Source organism: Crinia signifera, chromosome 1 (genome assembly GCF_055691185.1).
Source record: "Crinia signifera chromosome 1, ASM5569118v1, whole genome shotgun sequence".
In the NCBI taxonomy this organism is placed as follows: Eukaryota; Metazoa; Chordata; class Amphibia; order Anura; family Myobatrachidae; genus Crinia; species Crinia signifera.
In genome coordinates this window covers 41,980,848-42,004,202 of record NC_139217.1, presented here as the reverse complement: position 1 = coordinate 42,004,202, position 23,355 = coordinate 41,980,848, and the positions used below count along the sequence as shown (strand labels likewise).

Below are 23,355 nucleotides of genomic sequence, written 5' to 3'. Positions count from 1 at the left end.
TACATGAAAAGTAGAGGCCAGTAAATAACAGTTGAACTGGTGGTGGCTGTAAACTGGTTTGGGCATCTCTAGATCTGGGGGCACACTTGAGAACAGCTCAGGGCACACTAGTGTGCCACGGCTCAGTGGTCGAAAAATACTGAACTAATCTATGCAATAAGACGTGGATCAGAAGCACTGCGGCTTCATGAAAGATTCTTTCCTATCAGGACCTAGTGGTTGAGCGTTACGACAGCCCAGCCTCTGATTTAGTCTATTTTAGTCCCACCGCTTACATTATACGTCTGCACATATGCAGACCGGCGCACAATAACAGAGTCGGGCGACTGGCACTGAAACGGCGTCAGCTGCTCCAGCGTACCTTCCTTCTCCTACCTGCGAGGAAATGCAATGAACTTTACACAGTCATTAATGCTGGCAATCTGGCCCGTTGCATTGAGAGCTGTGTTATCTCTTGTACCTGTCACCTCGCTGTCGCTGACACACTTTCACGCCAGCTCTGATCGCTCGTGCTACTTCCTGCGTAGGTGTTCCAACACATCCCCGGCTCTGGATCACAGGGAAGTTTTGTCAGACAAAGCCAGGTTTGGCTCAGCCCTCCTGTTCCATCGGTAACTCGCAGCCTTAGGGCCTCATTTGTATCCTCGCTTGCCGGAGTCATTAAGTGACTTGATCGCACATCCATTTTTCCATTGTGCAGAGGCATATAGGAAACAGACACCCTGCAACCAAAACTTCTTCCCTCAAACTAATGAGCGGTAACTGTTAATTAGGGGGAACCAGTGGGTCTATTGACGTCCCATGGAAGATAGACAGAAATTATCTCTTGGGTTCAGTCTTCTTCGCAAGGAGCCCCCAAGGCATTGAAACGCCTGATGAAAAAAGTTCATGGGAACTTGCCAAGATTTGGTGTTAAGAAAAGGAACGGCTACCACTCTATTAACGATATGACTTCATTTGCAGATGGCGCCAGCTGTGCCAGGGTGACTGACGGGAAGTGTAAGGATCGGTTGTCGCCTGTTCTAGAGCGGAACGCTGAGTGTCACCTGTAACTGGTGTTTTTTATAATAAATTATCTCAGCCTTAGAAAACAAAGTCTCCTCACTTGGCTGGCAGGCGATGCCAGCCAACCTGTCAGAGGGGCCCCTCATCATCTGGAACACATTTGACTGGTACAAAATGATTGTTCTACAATTCCAATAATCAAGTATGCAGCCAGATACCTTTTGAATGATAATGAACGTTAATTTGCATGAACAACGTAGAGAGAGAGAGAGATCAGGGTTCAAGTCACTGTATGGTTCCCTTCCTATTCCCTCCACTTCCCGACGTTAAGACTAATTTATCCTCTGCCAGCTAGTGCCCAACTGGAAATACACCCCAACTCGCCCCATTCAGTCATTATCAGATTATGGTTCAAATATCCAATGGGGGAATATATATATTGTTTAATAAATCAACTGGGTCGAACCTCTTGGTAGTTTTGACTCAAAGACTTCCAACCAGAGGTCACCTATCTCTCCCTGTAACAGCCATAGCCGCCTACATAACCTACATTGTCTATACAAGATGTTCTGCCAAATTGTTCTTTTGATATTGCAGTCTGATTGGTAGTAACTCAGCTAATAATCATCTCAAGCTGTACGACGTGCCGAAACATCAGCGTACGGATTTCCCGTCTACCTATGTTATGCAGATTGTCCAAAGGTTGGGAGAAAGATAGGCCTTCAGCTAAACGTGGGTTCCTCTGTCCTGTGTCCTGCGTGCTGTGGTGGGGTCACCAATGTGGGTGCCTACTTTGGACTAATGCTCCCACTTGTGTGTTCTGTGCCTATACAACTCCCCCAGGATCAGACGTGATGCTTCTCTGATTACGCTATTCATACATGACACACAATTCTGTGACTCCAATGGGTGCAGGTTACGTGAAGTATAGGGACCGATGCTCACTACGGTATTAGGTTTGGGATGTTTGGATGACATGCATTAACTAAATATCATAATGTCAACATGTTCAGAATGTCGATGACCAGCGTTGAAATGAAACATCTCAACATTGACAGTATCTAAACATGTTCAAATATGTACGGTGGTAACATTGTGTCACAGAAACCAGTTTGGGTTTGGTGCACTGCCTTTGACAACGGCTTTCACCACACGCAACGCACCAACCTGTTTCCGGAACATGCCATTATCACTGTATGTCTTCCCAAGTTGGCAATGAATTTCAGCTGCTGACGTCCCCATGTGTGACCTTGTTTCCACCTGCCCCGCCATCTTACAGCTGATGTTGAGATAGTATGGGGTATATTCAGTGCATATCGAAACTTTCGAAAAAGACGGCAGTTTTCGACATCAATAGGTCGGAAGGGGTTCGGCTCTATTCAATGCTATCTGATTTTTTTAAAACCAGGTGGATTGATGGAATAGCCACTAATCCACCTGCTTTTGAAGGACACAAGGCCAAAACCTACCCGATGACTCCCATAGCCACCGCCGACTCCCGTACCCACCACCAACTCCCGTACCCACTGCTGCCGGGCCGGGTGAGAGCAGCTCACCGGCCCTGTCCCTGCTCCAGCTGCCTCGCACCGCCTCATCACGCCGGCCGGGTGAGCATCAATCATCGGCCAAATCCAATGTCTGATTTGGCTGCTGCATTGAATAATGGATGCCGATCCATTCCGGCAACTAAATTTTGGAATGGATCCAGCATCAGTTGACTGATATGAGGAGCAGTCTATTGGCCGTGACTGGAAGCAGTAGTCTACCTGCTCTGAGGTCTTGTTACCTCACTTATTGAACCACCTTGTGCTTTGGACCACGCAAGTCAGGGACAGCATTTCTTGCCTTTCTTCCAGATGGCTCTTTGGCTGTTATTTTCCTTACATTTCCATTATTACCGGACGTACAGGCAACTCTCTGTTATCCCCAATCTTGTTCCAACATAAACTCCCTCAAACTTTGCAGCAAGAAAAAACAAAATCCACCAAAGAGGTCACGGTTCCCGTCCTATGTGGAGCAGATGGCATGTGACTGGTCATTGATATGACTGGGAGCACTTTTTTTGGTCAGAATATGGAAATGTATCACCAAGCATCTACAAACTGGTCCTGCAGTGTTGGTGCACATTGGACTGTATAGAAATATGTACGTAGTAAGCTATATGTCCATTTCTTTACAGCACTGTATACAGGACACTGTGGGGGAAGGCCAGTCTGAGAGAAAGTCTAGCACAGCCTGGCTGCCACACTTGGAAATTAGGTTCCAATGGTCTGGAATAGGGTACCTGCTGCCGGATCTCTTTCCCAGGGGTAAGGCAGAGACTGTACCAGCGTAAGAACATGTCCCAGATTCCACTTAGAGACTAAAATATATCAGAGGGTGTCACAGCTGCAAAAAGAAGAAAAGAGCACAGGTTGCTCCATAATTTTTACAGACTTGTCTGGGATTTGCATTATGATTGATATATACAGGTTGAGTATCCCTTATCCGAATATCCCTTATCCAAATTATTCCATAAACCATGAATTCCAGAAAGTGAAAAAAATATATATTTTTTTTGCTAAAAAAAACTACTTGGGACATCTGTAACAGCAATACAGAGGACATAATATGTAACTGGCACTACAGAGGACATAATATGTAACTGGCACTACTGGGGACATCTGTAACAGCACTACAGAGGTCATAATATGTAACTGGCACTACAGAGGACACAATATGTATCTGGCACTACTGGGGACATCTGTAACAGCACTACAGAGGTCATAATATGTAACTGGCACTACAAAGGACATAATATGTAACTGGCACTACTGGGGACATCTGTAACAGCACTACAGAGGACATAATATATAACTGGCACTACTGGGGACATCTGTAACAGCACTACTGGGGACATGATATGTAACTGGCACTACTGAGGAAATTATATGTAACTGGCACTACTGGAGACATGATATGTAACTGACACTACTGATGACATGATATGTAACTGGCACTACTGAGGACATGATATGTAACTGGCACTACTGAGGACATGATATGTAACTGGCACTAGTGGAGACATGATATGTAACTGACACTACTGATGACATGATATGTAACTGGCACTACTGAGGACATGATATGTAACTGGCACTACTGAGGACATGATATGTAACTGGCACTACAGAGGACATAATATGTAACTGGCACTACAGAGGACATGATATGTAACTGGCACTACTGAGGACATGATATGTAACTGGTACTACTGGGGACATGATATGTAACTGGCACTACTGGAGACATGATATGTAACTGGCACTACTGGGAACATGATATGTAACTGGCACTACTGAGGACATAATATGTAACTGGCACTACAGAGGACATGATATGTAACTGGCACTACTGGGGACATGATATGTAACTGGCACTACTGAGGACATAATATGTAACTGGCACTACTGAGGACATAATATGTAACTGGCACTACAGAGGACATAATATGTAACTGGCACTACAGAGGACATAATATGTAACTGGCACTACTGAGGACATGATATGTAACTGGCACTACTGGAGACATGATATGTAACTGGCACTACTGGGAACATGATATGTAACTGGCACTACTGAGGACATAATATGTAACTGGCACTACTGAGGACATAATATGTAACTGGCACTACTGAGGACATGATATGTAACTGGCACTACTGAGGACATGATATGTAACTGGCACTACAGAGGACATGATATGTAACTGGCACTACAGAGGACATGATATGTAACCGGCACTACTGGGGATATGTACAGTAACTGGCACCAAATATGTGCAAGAAAATGATTGCTTGGCATTTACATTCAGTGTCTGAGGTTGTACACAATCCTTGTTTCATGTGTTGAAACTTTGTTTTATGCACAAATAAAATATATTTGTGTGTATTTCATGTGGTTGATGTGTTTGTAGAACATAAATGCAAGATACATCATTGAAGTATAAAAATATTCTGAAATACGGAATAATCCGTTATCCGAAATTCTCCTGGTCCCGAGCATTTTGGATAAGGGATACTCAACCTGTACTGTATGGGCCGGTAGGGCATACTGTGTCGGCCTGTATGGGCAGGTAATTGCAGCCCCGGGGAACGTCCAGGGGAGCGAATTCGGCCACCGAGGAGCCAGTCTATGTGTGCTGGAAATATTTTCTTTAAATTTGTAATTTTATTTTAAAAAATAATTTTCTAAGTGGTTTCATTACTCAGTTTGTACAGTGTTTTTTTTTTTTTACATAACAGAACAATATTATTTTTTCAAAACTGTGAACGTAAAGGAATGCGTTCACTAGTATTGTGTTCCATTATGTTATACACAATACAGTAGCAGCACTGAGGCAGCTTTTGTGTTTCTCTCCGTAGTTATTGTCCAGTGAATTTTATAGTGTATATATATGACATCATGGTACAGGTGGCGCACAGGACGATCCAAGCTTTGCTTGTGCCACATCCGGCTGTGACAGTAATCCATCATTCACTTTTATGTGCTTCAGTCTCCAGATATCCAAATATTTGTAGCATTTATTGTACGTTAATCTGCGGTAAATGCATTATGCGGCGTTATGGGGGAGAGGCGTTATCAGCGCATATTGTCCCCATGTAAGAAAGTAGTGCATTCCTGGCATCGGTGCTGCTCTATTTAAGATAGTACACCGGTATGTGGGGCACTACTTTATATCAATGGTCAGTGGAACGAGAGGTCTGACTCCTGCACCTATTGATTCTGACACGTTGCCTCAACACAGCAGTAGGGACAGCTCTGTTCCTGGCTGCAGTAGCTCCCGGCTGCACAGGAGATCTCACATATACCCAGTGAGGCCTAGCATGCACTGTTGGAGGGGGGGGGGGGAGATTTCACTCCCCCCGCTTCAGCAAACCAGATGGTTATACATCTCATCACCGGTGCTTCCTGCTTCGCTGCGGTAAAGAGGCGGAGCAGCAAGCATGTAGCGGTACAATATATGCATGCAGCTACACTGTAAAGTAAATGGGTGACAGCCCCATATGTCGGCAGAGTCATTCTCATTGAGCCCTTCATCTGATATCATCCAACTGCAGGAAGTCTGCCAGCCTTCAGGGCATTGGATGCATTCAGTCACATGATCTTTAGACCCCCACCAACAGCAAGAAGCTATTATAAAAGTGGGAGGAGCATCATATCTGTGCCAGTGTTCTTATACAATGTACTGTTTACAGTAGATTTAGGAAAACTGAATACAGTTTAGGGGCCAATGTATTAAGCCCACCAGCTCCTAACTGTCAAGTTTGAAAAAAGACATTTATGAGCTGACTGCCCGCTGCATTTTCACCGGCCACTTTATCACTTCTCCAGGCTTAATACATCTGCCCCAAAGTGTCTTTAGTAAAAGTCAGGGAATGAAAGCTCTCCTGTTTGTGATGTTTCTGCTCCTCATTGTCTGTCTCTTGCAGGACGTCATTGCTGCGATCATACCCAAGACTGATCCTCCCAGTGCATAGCCTTGTGTGCCTTACTGCCTTCGGACTGGCTCTCCCTCTAGCCATCAGTCTCTTCCCACAGATGTCTGAGGTAAGTGCTCCGCCCCAGTGCAGGGTAAGCCCTGATGATCAACACTCACTTCTGATTGGCTGTGTGCACTATGGTACTGGCAGTATATAGATATACATCGCATCAATGCTGCAGTGTGTTCACATTATTTTACTTATATTTGTACTTGGTCTGTAGAAGAATAAAAAACGTATTGTCGTTTTAATGGCGAAGACAAAACACATCTATGTTGGCTGGTACCCTGCAGTGCTGAGGATAAATGAGGGGGCAGGACTTGTTGACACTTTGCCGACCAATCCTCTTCACACTTTTATTTTTAAAACTAAAACTGAGAATGGGGGAAGGGGGCACTCAAAAAAGAGGGAATTTCATGTTGAAAACTGATTGGGGCATTAGTAGTAACAGTTTAGTGGGATTCGGTATGAAATCCCGACGGTCAAAATCCCGAATGGGTCAAAATACGAACAAGAACAAAATCCCGACATTTAAAATCCCGACAAGGTCAAAATACTGACATATAGAATGTACAAGTGAAAAAGTCAACATGACTTTCGGTCGACAGGCCGCGAGGTTGACATGGGATTTTTCACTGTTTTTTTACCCGAATGTAGACACAGCTGGAAGTGAATCGCAGCCCCTCGCATCGCTTGCTTCGCTCACGATGCTTCGGGCACGATGCCTCGCTGTGCTCGGCACACTTTTATTCTCCCACCATGCCCTAGTGGATGGTAGGGCATGAAATACCGCCTGTCGGCACATGTCGGGTCAAAATACAGTGAAAAAACCCATGTCGACCTTGCAACCTGTCGACCGAAAGTCATGTTGACTGTTTCACCTGTCTACATTCTATATGTCTGTATTTTGACCTTGTCGGGATTTTAAATGTCGGGTTTTTGACCCTGTCGGAATTTTGACCGTCGGGATTTTGACTGCATCCCATTTTAGTGATCTCATGTGATGATCACCTTTTAGTATATCAATTCAAGAAGAGCCAGCGCAGGTGAGCAATGTGCCCCCTTACTAGATAAAGGCTCTGCATGGTCACCTGATGTGCGACGATGTTAGCGATGTTTCTGCAGTCATGCAGCGCCGCATTGCAAATAAAGCAATCACAGTTTGTTTGCACAGGTTAGCTTCTACCCATATTTGCATGTAATGGCAAATGCAAATTATTGCAACAGGAGTACAACCGCACCTGAATGACCCCCACAGTGACAGTCCTGCATTGGTGCAGCCAACCCCTGTTACTTTCCAGGCCCTGCTTCTAAGGGATGCAGTCAAAATCCCGACGGTCAAAATCCCGACGGTCAAAATACCGACAGCAATTGACAGACAGTCAAAATCCCGACATGGTCAAAATCCCGACATTTAAAATCCCGACATGGTCAAAATACCGACAAGGTCAAAATACCGACATTTAAAATCCCGACAAGTTCAAAATACCGACATATAGAATGTAGACAGGTGAAAAAGTCAACATGACTTTCGGGCGACAGGTCGCGAGGTCGACATGGGTTTTTCACTGTTTCTTGACCCGACATGTGCCGACAGGCGGTATTTCATGCCCTACCATCCACTAGGGCGTGGTGGGAGAATAAAATAGTGTGCCGAGCGTAGCGAGGCACCGTGCCCGAAGCATTGCGAGCGCAGCGAGCTATGCGAGGGGCTGCGGTTGACTTCCAACTGTGTCCATGTCGACTGTGTCGACATTCAGGTAAAAAAACTGTGAAAAGCCCATATCGACCTCGCGAGCTGTCGCCCGAAAGTCATGTTGACTTTTTCACCTGTCTACATTCTATATGTCGGTATTTTGAACTTGTCGGGATTTTAAATGTCGGTATTTTGACCTTGTCGGTATTTTGACCATGTCGGGATTTTAAATGTCGGGATTTTGACCATGTCGGGATTTTGACTTTCTGTCAATTGCTGTCGGTATTATGACCGTCGGGATTTTGACCGTCGGGATTTCATACCGAATCCGCTTCTAATTCTGTTCTGTGTTTCTGAAAGCTAACATTGGGGACACATGGGCAGGACAAAATCAATTGCAATGTACAAACCTTCTGTACTGCCCAGGTGCTGATATGAAGGCAGCAGAGAGTACAGTATTCTGTACTCAGCGTATATATCATGTATTTACAGTTTCCTATATAGCGCAGCATATTCCGTTGCGCTTTACAGTTGGAACAGTGATAAATCAAACTGGGTCGAAACAAACCAACATGGAGGTAGGAGGGCCCTGCTCACAAGTTTACAATCTATAGGGATAATAGGAGGGATACATGAGGATAGGAATCTATAACATGGCCGTCCCCCCAGATTACAGGACAGTCCTGATGGGATGCAGTCAGATATGAATGCTACTGGAGGTTGTGTGGGGGTTCTGGAATATGATAGGCTTGCCTGAACAGGTGAGTTTTTAGGGAACGATTGAAAGTTTGGAGGCTAGTGGAGAGTCCTATTGTGCGTGGAAGGGCATTCTATAGGGTGGGAGCAGCCCGATGAAAGTCCTGTAATAGTGAATGGGAGCTAGTGATCCGTGCAGAAGAGAGACGCAGATCTTGTGCAGAGCGGAGTGGTCGGGTGGGGATATTTTGAGATAAGCGAAGAGATATAAACAGGGCTTAAATTGGTTATGCAGAGGTGGGGGAACTAATTTCTCTATGCCACCTAATAACCCCCCCTCCCCTTCACCCATTAGACACAGACAGGGCAGTTGGTAGGGTTTTTGGCATCCACTGCAAACTAGAATGCTTTTCTGTGAGAATTACTGTGCAGGACCAATGTGGAGGTTAAAATGTTCCACCTCAACATTAGAGGTGGTGGAACTCAGTTCCACCCCGTTCCCCCTCACTTTAACCCCTGGATATAAGTCGGTGTAGTCAAAGTGATGGCTTTGTATGTAAGTAAAAGTATTTTATATTGAATGCAGTATATACAGGCAACCAATGGAGGGACTGACAGAGTGGATCAGCAGACGATGAACGTCTAGCCTTGAAGATCAGTCTCGCAGCTTTTCGTAGGGATATAATGAGGGCAGTCGAGATTCCGACAGTCATTACTCCGACGTCGGAATCCTGACTGCTCCCTCGTGGGGGTCCACGACCCCCATAGAGGGAGAATAAAATAGGTGGCGAGCTCAGCTCGCCACCGTGCCCGCAGCGTGGCGAGCTCAGTGAGCCCGCAAGGGGCTTCATTGTGCTCCCCCCCGCTGTGCCGTCGGGATTCTGATGTCTGAGTAATGACTGTCGGAATCCCGACTGTCGCTGTATTATACCACACCCATAATGAGTGCATGGATTAGAGATCAGTGGCCTGGAGGAAGGTGGAGGTCAGGCCGAGAGGTGTACACTGCACTGCGCTGTGCAGCACCAGTTGGAGTATGTGATAAGTACTGCACTGTTACATATGGATACAAGTTGCTGTCTGCTTTTTTGAATAGAAGCATTTAACATTTAAATCAGTGGTGGTGTGCACAAGGCAGACAGGAAGATATTTTACTACTTGTTACATGGGACTACAGCACCTACATCAACCTTAGTATTGTGTGCGGTTTCTATTTTTCCTTATATATGAATTCGTCTTATAGGGACAAAGGGCCCAATTCAGACCTTATCGTACAGCTGTGAATTCGCACAGCAGGTGAATATCGATTATCGATGGCCTGCTACTTTTTCTATACACACGCCATTGGCAAGGTGATTGACAGGAAGTAGGCGTCTGGGGGTGGAAACTGGACATGTAGTGGGAGTGCTAAGAAAAACAATAGGCGTGCCTAGGAAAACGCTGAGAGTGTCCTGGGAAACAATAGGCGTGCCTAGGAAAAACGCTGGGAGTGTCGGGGGAAACGCAGGCGCGCCTGAGCGTTATAGGGGAGGGCGTGTGACATCAGCTCCAGGCCGGATACGCCTGTTTCCATCGCACCGCTGAGTAAGTCCAGGGCTACTCTGAGCCTGCGATGACTTGTACCCAGTGTAAATATCACACGATGGTGAGCCTGTTCTGATGGGTTTTGGACATATGCGCACGGCTGCGTATGGTTGTGCAGCCGTACACATCCATACACACAGTGGCCACATTCATTTGCAAGGCGTTATTTCACTCTACCGGGCGGTGTCTTAACTGAACCCTGGTCTGATCAGGCCCAAAGCACATTTCCTTAGAAAGAGTGCTTCTTTTTTTTTTTTTCTCAGGGAGCCCGAGGTGTGCTCCCACCACCACCAGTGACGTGACTAAACGCGTGCACAGGGGGCAGCCGTACGAACGTGTGGGCCCTCTCCCAAAGGAGAAAGGCCCCATGGTTCCCCTAACCCCCCTCAACCATAAGGCCGAGGAAGGGAAAAAAGGGATCGGTGGGTCCTCTTCGCCGAAGCTCAGAGGAACCCGCGTTTCCTCCACCCCCGGAAGGGTTTCGGACGGTGGGTCCTCCGGACCCGAAGGTTTGGAGAGACCCGCTTAGGCTTCCCTCCGCCTTGCGGCTCGGGGTTGCCCTCGAGGGAACCGGGACTCTCCCCAAAAGGTGAAGAGTCCCAGTCACGTTTGGGGAACAGAAGGCCTGTTAGGGACAGCCGCACTACCCAAATGAAAAAACGTGACAAACTAACGAAAAACGTGAAGTGCAAAACGTGCAAATCATAAAAAGAAAAGAATAAGGCCCTAGCCAGAAGGCCGGGGGGGGGTGTGAAAAATTGTCCTACCCCATCCAAAAGGACAGGGTAAGGACGTGAAGCGCTAACCTAAAGGGAAGTGCGCAGTGCAAGTGCCATTCGTGCAAGGTGACTTGGGATCACCCGTGCATGTCCGGCACCCCCGAGTTTCCCCGGGGGCACAGTGCAGCCTCGGACTCCAGGCAGCCAGCCAGTCAGCGTCCGACCAAGTGTTTCTCCGTCTCACCAGCAGTTACTTTCCAGCCCCTGGCATGGGAATGGGTACTCCACTGGGCTTTTCGAAAGACTCCCTTAGGGGCTGCACCCCCCTCGGAAGAGCAATCTACTCAGTCCCAGTGTTTCTCCGCTCCCAGGGTTAAGATACTCGGCTGAGCTTTTCGCGGTCTCCCCATCAGAGGCTACGAACCTCTGGAACAGGAGCCATCTACTCAGTCCCAGCCTTTCTCCGCTCCCTGGGAATGGATACTAGACTGAGCCTTTCGCTGTCTCATCCTTCGGGGGCTACGAACCCCGTCAAGAGAGTCAAACTACTAAGCCCAGTGTTTCTCCCCCCCTCCTACCAGTGGGTTTACGGAGCCTCCTACCACTGGCAGAGGTGAAGATACTTAGTGAGACTTTTCACTACTCCCGGGAAAAAACAGAGGGGTCCCACACCCTCCGCCCATCAGAGCAGCTACTCAGTCTCACCTTTCTCTATTCTCTGCCAGAGGCCAGTCCATACCCAACTGATAAGAACAGATACTACACTTGATCTTAGCCAAAAGGCCGAGAAGCGGTGCTTCTACCAGCCTGTAACATGGCAGTTAGGAGCTGATTGGCTTGTACTTTGTCTCTCTCAAGGCTTAGTACATAGGCCCCTAAGTGTATTTAAGCTACTTTTGGTGAATGTCTATAAATGTGTAATTCCTTTTCATTAGTATTCCTGTCTGCGTCCTCCCACATCCCCTCTAGAATGTAATCTCACCCGAGCAGCCACCTCTCTCCTATTGTCTCCGCTCCCTAATTATGTAACTCGTGGGCTGTAATTATGCAATTATGTATGCTTGCAAATGTGTCAACTTGTCTGTAACTGTCTAACGCGCCGTGTAATTTTGTTGTAGGTCATATCCCCTGTGTGCCGCACTACAAAGCCCTTGGGGTGCCTTATAAACAAAAGATAATACTATACAAGGAAGAGTAGTCAGCCACTACAATGTTCTAAGTGTAATTCCACTCACACAGTCGTTTTCCTAATTATCATCATTATTTATTACCAGTTATTTATATGGGGCGCACATATTACGCAGCGCTTTACAGGGAATATTTCAACATTCACATCAGTCCCTGCCCCTGTGGCGCTTACAGTCCATATTCCTACCACATGTACACGCACACACAGACATTCTAGGGCTAATTTTGTTGGGAGCCAATTAACCGGAGTACCCGGAGGAAACCCACGCAAGCATGAGGAGAATATATAACCTCCACACAGTTAGGGCCATGGGGGGGGATCAAACCCATGACCTCAGTGCTGTGCGGCAGTAATGCTATCCATTAAACCGTCCGAGGTGCGCCATCTTGCAGAAGCCTTATAATGAAATACATCTTGCTCCTGATAATTACAGATTTTTCATATATATATATATATATAGATGCGTCCTCACTAACCTATTCCCAAATCACAGGTGGGTGCGCCAAAGATTGTGCGACTACACTGCACCATGACCAAATTTTCCACAGGTCCTCCCTTTTAACAATGTTTGTTAGAAGGCCAATAACCAGCACCTGGCAGAAGCCGCGCACATTGGATATGACACACTCTTATTGAGATTCTGGGTTATTGTGATGTTAATCCTGAAATCAAGATAAATCACCTTAGAACTTTGGTACTTGTGTAGTTTCACGGCGCCAGTATGGCGCCGTGCGTCTGAGTCCCCTTGCCCACGCTGCGGGCTCGGTGGCTCACTACACTCGCCACGCTATTTAAAATCAACTCCATGCCAACATGGATAGTGGGGGTATGAACTATCCATGTTGGCATGGAGTTAAGTTACTTTTTTTGACATATTTCGTGGCGAGCGTAGAACCCAGAAGTAGTGAAACTACACAAGTACCGAACTTTTTCCACATCAACACCATCAACAAGTGAATTAAGGGGCACACACACGGGGGTGAGTTTAGCCCATTTTCTAAACGATCTTTAGAAATTAAGCACGTATCGCTCTGTGTGTATGCCCCCAATCATTAGCAATGCTCAGTCCTGTGCGTCAACATCGCCTGACCTTGTTGGAACAACCCCATGGCCCCGGCTCTTGGAGGCAGCAATGCTGACCACTGTGTGTGATAAAAACTGTTGAAATCTCCCAAATACACTGAACTTCCTTATAAGCATCTATACCCACGGAACTAGACAGATTTCAGGCTTGGAAGGTTAGTCATTGACACCGTGTCTAGTTCCAGCAAAGTAATACAGGAAGAGTCTCCCGTATCTGGAGATCTCTTATCCGAGATCCGGCCTTGTCCGCTTTCGACAAAAACAGATACGACTGGTTTTAAAGTCGGATCCGTTTTGTCGAATTCCACCTTCACTGCTGTCGGAAACGGTAGCATTAAATAGGTGCCCTCCATCTTTTTCCTTTGTCAGAAATAGGGGTGGGGATTGAATACCTCCGTGACACCGCCCAATTCCTTCCTCAGGACATTACCGGCCGCCTGGCCCTTGTGCCCAGCGCGCAGGCCGGCCATTGCTCGCACGTTTCATCTCCGCCTCGCATATTGTTCTCTCAGAGCTGTCTTTTCCCTTTAACGATGGTGTCAGCTATCCAACAACATCATGTGAATTCACTTTGTCTTGCTGCGCTCGCCAAGAATTACGTGGCCAGGAGCCCTGAGCTCCCTCAAATTTGCGGGGAGTGCCAAGTGCCCAGATGCAATTAGTGGGTTATTTTTTTCTATATATGTCGCACAAATGTACTCTCTCCTCATTACATGCAGTCTGTGTTGGCTCTATTACCACCGTCTGAGGTCATATGGCCATCACTGATTTTATGATTAGCGAAATGATTAATAACAACATTTGAGAATTAATGAGACTGCTGCACTGACTAAAAATGAGCCCAGATCCAAGAACAAAACAAGTGTTATTCCCTCTGTTTCTGCTTCATCTTAATACCCTTTGTCATTCACATATATTCTGGGTTTATTAGCATGTGACCCCACATCTCTATAAACCGTATTTCCACCCTTTGCAACCCTGTGTGCATTATGGCCCTTGTTCTGGTTCACCCGCAAAGGCAATATCCTTCTCAAATGGACAAAACCATGTGCACTGCAGGTGGGGCAGATGTAACATGTGCAGAGAGAGTCACATTTGGGCAAGTTGTGGTGTTTCTGTGCAGGGTAAATACTGACTGCTTTATTTTTACACTGCAATATAGATCTCACTTTGAAGTAAAACCCCACCCAAATCTAACTCTCTGCACAAGTTACATCTGCCCCACCTGTTGCGCACATGGTTTTGTCCATTTGAGAAGGAATTTGCCTTTGCGAGTGAAGCAGAATAACCCCTTTGTCTTTACTAGTTACCAGCCGGTCAAAGTGATGGAACCGCTAACGGTAATGTCAGTGCCGGCGACAGGTGAGGAGCAGCATTATAATTTTAATTATTAATTAACATTTTCTTAAATAGTGCAGCAAATTCCATTGCGCTTTACAATTGAAACAGTGATGCAACAAACTGGGTGTTTACAGACAGTTTAAGGTAGAAGGGCCCTGCTCACAAGCTTATAATCTATAGAATTATATAGGATGTATTCATTTATTTATTATTTATTTACAGTTTCTTATATAGCGCACACATATTCCGCAGCGCTTTACAGAGAATAGTTGAACAGTCACATCAGTCCCTCCCCCAGTGGAGCTTACAATCTATATTGTCTACCACATATACATGCACACACAGACATTCTAGAGTTAATTTTGTTGGGAGCCAATTAACCTACCAGTATTTTTTTGGAATGTGGGAGGAAACCGGAGTACCCGGAGGAAACCCACGCACACACGGGGAGAATATACAAACTCTGCACAGTTAGAGCCATGGTGGGAATTGAACCCCTGACCTCAGCGCTGTGAGGCAGTAATGCTAATCATTACACCGTCCGTGCTGTATCCTTTATGTGTATAGACCACAGTATAGTTTAGGGGTCTTGGCCAGGTGCGGCATACTGATATTGTAAGGCATCCACTATACAGCAATGGACAGCAGCCATCACAGACCTGGGCCTACTGTGGATTGCCCCTTCCTTTTTTATACTTCTCCTTGGTGGGCCCTCATTTATGTGCAGAAGCAGCATTTTATAGGGGTAGATGCTAAATCCAACTGGTATAAAGGACCTTTCACACTCAGGGGGAGGAGAAAGGCCCAAGGATGCAGCCCAGGGGGAGGAGCAAGGCTGGGGGCCTTGCAGTGTCACTATCCATCAGTGACGTGCGGTGAGGTTAGTGGATGGTGAGGCACTAGCTTGGTGGAGCCAGCGCCGACAAGCTCTGTTGGGAGCACCGGGTCTGCGTTGCTTCTGCGCTGACAGGCAAGTGCGGGAGCAACCGCCTGCATAAGCATCTCCTACCCTGACCCAGCTCTCCCAGCAGACCCTGTCAGTGCTGGCTCCACCAAGCCGCCACGTAGTCTGCCCATTGTTCTACCAACCCTGCTGATGGGGGCACTGGGCTGTTGGTGGGGGATGGTTAGATGGGGGCTCTGGCCTGGGGATGGCTAGTTAGATAGGTGGGCACTGGGCTGTGGTCGGGGATGGCTGGTTAGATAGTGGGGCACTGGGCTAGAGAATGGGATAGCTGGTTAGATAGTGGGGCACTGGGCTAGGGAAGGGGATAGCTGGTTAGATAGGGGGCACTAGGCTGGGGAAGGGGATAGCTGGTTAGATAGTGGGCACTGGGCTGGGGAAGGGGATAGCTGGTTAGATAGTGGGGCACTAGGCAAGGGAAGGGGATAGCTGGTTAGATAGTGGGGCACTGGGCTGGCAAGGGGATAGCTGGTTAGATAGGGGGCACTGGGCTGGGGACAGGGATGGCTGGTTAGATAGGGGGCACTGGGCTGGGGACAGGGATGGCTGGTTAGATAGTGGAGCACTGGGCTAGGAAAGAGGATAGCTGGTTAGATAGGGGGCACTAGGCTGGGGAAGGGGATAGCTGGTTAGATAGTGGGCACTGGGCTGGGAAGGGGATAGCTGGTTAGATAGTGGGCAATGGGCTGGGGATGAGGATGGCTGGTTAGATAGTGGGGCACTGGGCTAGGGAAGGGGATATCTGGTTAGATACTGGCACTGGGCTGGGGAAGGGGATAGCTGGTTAGATAGTGGGGCACTGGGCTAGGGAAGGGGATAGCTGGTTAGATACTGGCACTGGGCTGGGGAAGGGGATAGCTGGTTAGATAGGGGCACTGGGCTGGGGAAGGGGATAGCTGGTTAGATAGTGGGGCACTGGGCTAGGGAAGGGGATATCTGGTTAGATAGGGGCACTGGGCTGGGGAAGGGGATAGCTGGTTAGATAGGAGGCACTGGGCTGGGGACGGTGGTGGCTGGTTAGGGGGCACTGGGCTAGGGAAGGGGGGTGGCTTATTAGATAGGGGCACTTGCCTGGGGATGGGGGTTGGGGAATAGAAGCACTGACCTGGGGAATGGGGGGTACTCTTTACCTAGAAGGGCGCCCGCGATTGGAATCGCGGGCGTCGGGGGTAAAAAATCGCGGGCATCGCGGGTAAATCGCGGGTACATAAAAATCTGCTGCCCGCGATGACCGCGATTTTCCCATAGGGAACAATGTTAAAAAGGATGATTGACCGCGATTTTAATGTAAAATGCCTCAATGCCCGCGATTTTACCATAGGAATCAATGTTAAATGGGCTACAGAGCCCAAATAGGCACAATTAACCCTTAAATGTCCCCCCAAATTTTTAACGCCACCCCACGATCCACGCCAACCCGAAGCGTGGCGAGCGCAGCGAGCCCGCGAGGGGCGGCGGTACGCGCCCTCCGACCTTTTCATGCCCTACTATCCACGTCGGCGTGGAGTTGAGAATAGAATAGTGTGGCGAGCGCAGCGAGCCACCGAGCCCGAAGTGTGGCGAGCGCAGCGAGCCCCGCGAGGGGACGCGGATACCTTCACAGGTAAACGCGTCCCTTCGCGGACTTCACAGGTGTCCGCGTCGCCACGGACACCTGTGAAGCCCGCGAAGGGACGCGTATAACTGTGAAGGTATCCGCGTCCCCTCGCGGGGCTCGCTGCGCTCGCCACGCTTCGGGCTCGGTGGCTCGCTGCGCTCGCCACACTATTCTATTCTCAACTCCACGCCGACGTGGATAGTAGGGCATGAAAAGGTCGGAGGACGCGTACCGCCGCCCCTCGCGGGCTCGCTGCGCTCGCCACGCTTCGGGTTGGCGTGGATCGTGGGGTGGCGTTACAAATTTGGGGGGACATTTAAGGGTTAATTGTGCCTATTTGGGCTCTGTAGCCCATTTAACATTGATTCCTATGGCCAAATCGCGGCCATTGAAGCATTGAATGTAAAATCGCGGTCAGCACAAAATTTAACATTGAACCCTATGGGAAATCGCGGTGATCGCGGGCATCGCGTCGCGGCCGTTAATGTACTGCCCGCGATGCCCGCGATCACCACGATGGGCGCCCTTCTAGGTAAAGAGTACCGAATGGGGATTGCACTTCCTCAGCTCCAGCTGCGCTGCTGAGCAGTGCTGGCGTCAGACGAGGAGGGAGCCTTCAAGCCCCGCTGATCTCATCAGAAATGGAGCCTGGGCTGGGACCAGGCGGGAGCCGCTGGTGTCAGTCAGCGCTTGGGACGGCGCTGGGCGGCAGACAACCTTTTATCCCCCGCTGGACTAACGCTCAGCTCTGGAGCTGGGACCAGCGCCCGGGGAGAGGGGGAGCGGGAGCCGCTGGTGTCAGTCAGCGCTTGGGACGGCGCTGGGCGGCAGACAACCTTTTATCCCCCGCTGGACTAACGCTCAGCTCTGGAGCTGGGACCAGCGCCCGGGGAGAGGGGGAGCGGGAGCCGATGGTGTCAGTCAGCGCTTGGGACGGCGCTGGGCGGCAGACAACCTTTTATCCCCCGCTGGACTAAAGTTCAGCTCTGAAGCTGGGGTCAGTGCCAGGGGAGAGGGGGATCCGCCAAATAATTCTCCCGCTGGTCTCTCTTGAGTAGCGCTGGAGCAGGGGCTGGGGCTTGGGGGGGACGCACGGACGGACAGACAGACAACGATACCTATAGAAGTGCCTCAGTGACAGTCAGGGACATGCTTTCTGTTTCTGGCTATTTGAAAGCACGCCCCTGTCACTGAGGCAGCGCAACTGTGCCCAATCACATCTGCCTCAGTGACAGGGGTGTGCTTTCATATAGCCAGAAACAGAAAGCATGTCCCTGACTGTCACTGAGGCACCGCTATAGGTGCCGCCTGTAATGCTTTTTCTAATGGGCATTGACAGCGTGCTAGTTGGCCCCGCCCCCCACCCGCCCCATAGTTCAGAAACCTTACCATTAACAACCCGAGGCACCGCTCTTGATGCCTCCATAACCCATTAGAAAAAAAAAGGGGGGTAAAATGATTATAATAATATAAAGCATATAGTTATGACACATAATATGTGTCATAATATTTTATTTGTATTATTTGATCAATTATTAATGACAGGGGAGGCACTGCCTCCCCTGACTGCACGTCCCTGCTATCCATGACACCACCGGTTGACTTTAATAAGCAGGTAGCGAGCAAAGCAAGCCTGAGAGGGTCTGTTCGTGCTCCCTTCTTCTGACCATGCTCCTCCCCCTGTTCTGTCCTGTCACGTGACGGGTCCTTTAGCCAACTAGGGCTCTAGCATTTCATGATTGTACCCTGCTCTGAGGCACTAGGCCTGGGGTGGATTTTGTTACGTTACGGAGCTCTGTGGTCCTGTTTTTTTCTGATGGTATTCTGTTATTGCCCTGAGGCCATATTGTCTCTTCTATTATGTCTACCAGGAGCCCTAAGGCTGGGAGTGATATTCCCATTGTGGAGACCATTACTACTGTACATGTCTACCCTGTTATATGGTTCGGATGTGATCAGAAGCTTGTGGCTGGGCAACCTATTCCTGAGAAGTAGGGGCACAGGGCTGTGTAGTAGGGGCACAGGGCTGTGTAGTAGGGGCACAGGACTGTGTAGTAGGGGCATATTGAACACATTCTACAGGTCCCATATGTTTGCATACATGGATTCTAGTCTTGTAAGTAGCACACTTCACTTCCTTATACTGTACCAGCCATATTCTACTGGAGGTTTACAGGCAACGTCTGCCACCAACGGATCAGTGCCAATTGAAGTTAGGCTTGCTGATTGTTAGATTCACCTTCTATTTTGCCCTAAAACAGGTGGTAGTTTTGTTTTGGCTTTTTTATTTGCAGAAGCGTGGACGGGGAGACCAGTGTCCTAATGTATTGTCACTGAAGTGGAAATATAGAAATCGTGTAATATCCTCTCTCCTATATATACCTCCCACCTGTAATATCCTCTCTCCTATATATACCTCCCACCTGTAATATCCTCTCTCCTATATACCTCCCACCTGTATTATCCTCTCTCCTATATACCTCCTGCCTGTAATATTCTCTCTCCTATATACCTCCCGTCTGTAATATTCTCTCTCCTATATATACCTCCCACCTGTAATATCCTCTCTCCTATATAACTCCTGCCTGTAATATCCTCTCTCCTATATACCTCCTGTCTAGGGATGCTAATCCCGGGGCATTTTTTCAATCCCGGGATTCGGGATTGAAAAATGCTCAATCCCGGGATTCCCGGGATTGGCCTCCCTAATAAAAAAAAAACGGCCCCTCCCCCAGATGACAATATAAATTTCTCCTAAAGCTGCCCCCCGCACTGTCACTTACGGCGGCGGGGGTTGTGGTGACAGGGCAGCAGCAGGACGGCTATCTCCGGCGGGTGGGCGAAAGGCTGGGGTTGGCACATCGGGCATCTGTCCGGCTTTGGGACAGTGTGCTGTGCTGACAGGCAGAGCAGCGGCCGGGCTGCACAGCGTGACGGATGTCAGGGTTCACGCTGCGCAGCCTGGGCGCCGCCATGCTTGTCAGCACAGCACTCAGTCCCTCCCAACTCCCGACAGCACCACCGGGGGTAAGAAACAGTCAGCCGGGCAGCGTCTGAGCCATATTCTGGTGCTCAGTGCTGCCCGGCTTTAAACCAAAACTAATGGGGTTACTAATCCCGGAATCCCGGGATTGGAAGCTTCAATCCCGGGATTCAAATCCCGGCAATTTTAGGCCAAAATCCCGGGATCCCGCCGATCCCGGGATTGGCCTCCCTACTCCTGTCTGTAATATCCTCTCTCCTATATACCTCCCGCCTGTAATATCATCTCTCCTATATACCTCCTACCTGTAGCATCCTCTCTCCTATATACCTCCCACCTGTAATATCCTCTCTCTTATATACCTCCCGCCTGTAGCATCCTCTCTCCTATATACCTCCTGTCTGTAATATTCTCTCTCCTATATATACCTCCTGCCTGTAATATTCTCTCTCCTATATACCTCCTGCCTGTAATATTCTCTCTCCTATATACCTCCCGCCTGTAATATCATCTCTCCTATATACCTCCTACCTGTAGCATCCTCTCTCCTATATACCTCCCACCTGTAATATCCTCTCTCTTATATACCTCCCGCCTGTAGCATCCTCTCTCCTATATACCTCCTGCCTGTAATATTCTCTCTCCTATATATACCTCCTGCCTGTAATATTCTCTCTCCTATATATACCTCCCGCCTTTAACATCCTCTCTCCTATATACCTCCCGCCTGTAGCATCCTCTCTCCTATATACCTCCTGCCTGTAACATCCTTTCTCCTATATACCTCCCGTCTGTAATATTCTCTCTCCTATATATACCTCCCGCCTGTAACATCCTCTCTCCTATATATACCTCCCGCCTGTAACATCCTCTCTCCTATATACCTCCCGCCTGTAACATCCTCTCTCCTATATACCTCCCGCCTGTAGCATCCTCTCTCCTATATACCTCCTGCCTGTAATATCCTCTCTCCTATATATACCTCCTGCCTGTAATATCCTCTCTCCTATATACCTCCCGCCTGTAATATCCTCTCTCCTATATACCTCCCGCCTGTAATATCCTCTCTCCTATATACCTCCTGCCTGTAACATCCTCTCTCCTATATTCCTCCCACCTGTAGCATCCTCTCTCCTATATACCTCCCGCCTGTAATATCCTCTCTCCTATATACCTCCCACCTGTAATATCCTCTCTCCTATATACCTCCTGCCTGTAATATCCTCTCTCCTATATACCTCCCGCCTGTAATATCCTCTCTCCTATATACCTCCTGCCTGTAATATCCTCTCTCCTATATACCTCCTGCCTGTAATATCCTCTCTCCTATATACCTCCTGCCTGTAATATCCTCTCTCCTATATATACCTCCTGCCTGTAATATCCTCTCTCCTATATATACCTCCCGCCTGTAATATCCTCTCTCCTATATACCTCCTGCCTGTAATATCCTCTCTCCTATATATACCTCCTGCCTGTAATATCCTCTCTCCTATATACCTCCTGTCTGTAATATCCTCTCTCCTATATACCTCCCGTCTGTAATATCCTCTCTCCTATATACCTCCTGCCTGTAATATCCTCTCTCCTATATACCTCCCACCTGTAATATCCTCTCTCCTATATACCTCCTGCCTGTAACATCCTCTCTCCTATATACCTCCCACCTGTAACATCCTCTCTCCTATATACCTCCTGCCTGTAACATCCTCTCTCCTATATAACTCCCGCCTGTAGCATCATCTCTCCTATATACCTCCTGCCTGTAATATCCTCTCTCCTATATATACCTCCTGCCTGTAATATCCTCTCTCCTATATACCTCCCGCCTGTAATATCCTCTCTCCTATATACCTCCCACCTGTAACATCCTCTCTCCTATATACCTCCCGCCTGTAATATCCTCTCTCCTATATACCTCCCGCCTGTAGCATCCTCTCTCCTATATACCTCCTGCCTGTAATATTCTCTCTCCTATATACCTCCCGCCTGTAATATCCTCTCTCCTATATACCTCCTGCCTGTAACATCCTCTCTCCTATGTACCTCCCACCTGTAACATCCTCTCTCCTATATACCTCCTGCCTGTAACATCCTCTCTCCTATATACCTCCCACCTGTAACATCCTCTCTCCTATATACCTCCTGCCTGTAACATCCTCTCTCCTATATACCTCCCGCCTGTAATATCATCTCTCCTATATACCTCCTGCCTGTAATATTCTCTCTCCTATATACCTCCCGCCTGTAATATCCTCTCTCCTATATACCTCCTGCCTGTAATATCCTCTCTCCTATATACCTCCCTGTAATATCATCTCTCCTATATACCTCCCACCTGTAACATCCTCTCTCCTATATACCTCCCTGTAGCATCATCTCTCCTATATACCTCCTGCCTGTAATATCCTCTCTCCTATATATACCTCCTGCCTGTAATATTCTCTCTCCTATATACCTCCCGCCTGTAATATCCTCTCTCCTATATACCTCCTGCTTGTAATATCCTCTCTCCTATATACCTCCCTGTAATATCCTCTCTCCTATATATACCTCCCACCTGTAACATCCTCTCTCCTATATACCTCCTGCCTGTAATATCCTCTCTCCTATATACCTCCCGCCGGTAGCATCCTCTCTCCTATATACCTCCCGCCTGTAGCATCCTCTCTCCTATATACCTCCCGCCTGTAATATCCTCTCTCCTATATATACCTCCCGTCTGTAGCATCCTCACTCCTATATACCTCCCGCCTGTAGCATCCTCTCTCCTATATACCTCCCGCCTGGAGCATCCTCTCTCCTATATACCTCCCGCCTGTAGTATCCTCTCTCCTATATACCTCCCACCTGTAATATCCTCTCTCCTATATACCTCCTGCCTCTAATATCCTCTCTCCTATATATATACCTCCCACCTGTAATATCCTCACTCCTATATACCTCCCGCCTGTAGCATCCTCTCTCCTATATACC

General features: G+C 48.1%; 1 protein-coding gene and 1 pseudogene across 1 annotated transcript in view; one reads left to right on the top strand and one right to left on the bottom strand.

The window, feature by feature from the left end:
- Positions 1–23,355, top strand: part of SFXN5 (sideroflexin 5) — a 195,109-nt gene that overhangs the window by 136,606 nt on the left and 35,148 nt on the right. The window contains exon 13 of the mRNA XM_083189303.1: positions 6,477–6,594. Within this exon, the coding sequence (XP_083045429.1) occupies positions 6,477–6,594 (118 nt within the window). The remainder of the gene's footprint in view (positions 1–6,476; positions 6,595–23,355) is intronic.
- LOC146045137 (U2 spliceosomal RNA) lies at positions 11,809–12,017 on the bottom strand (annotated as a pseudogene).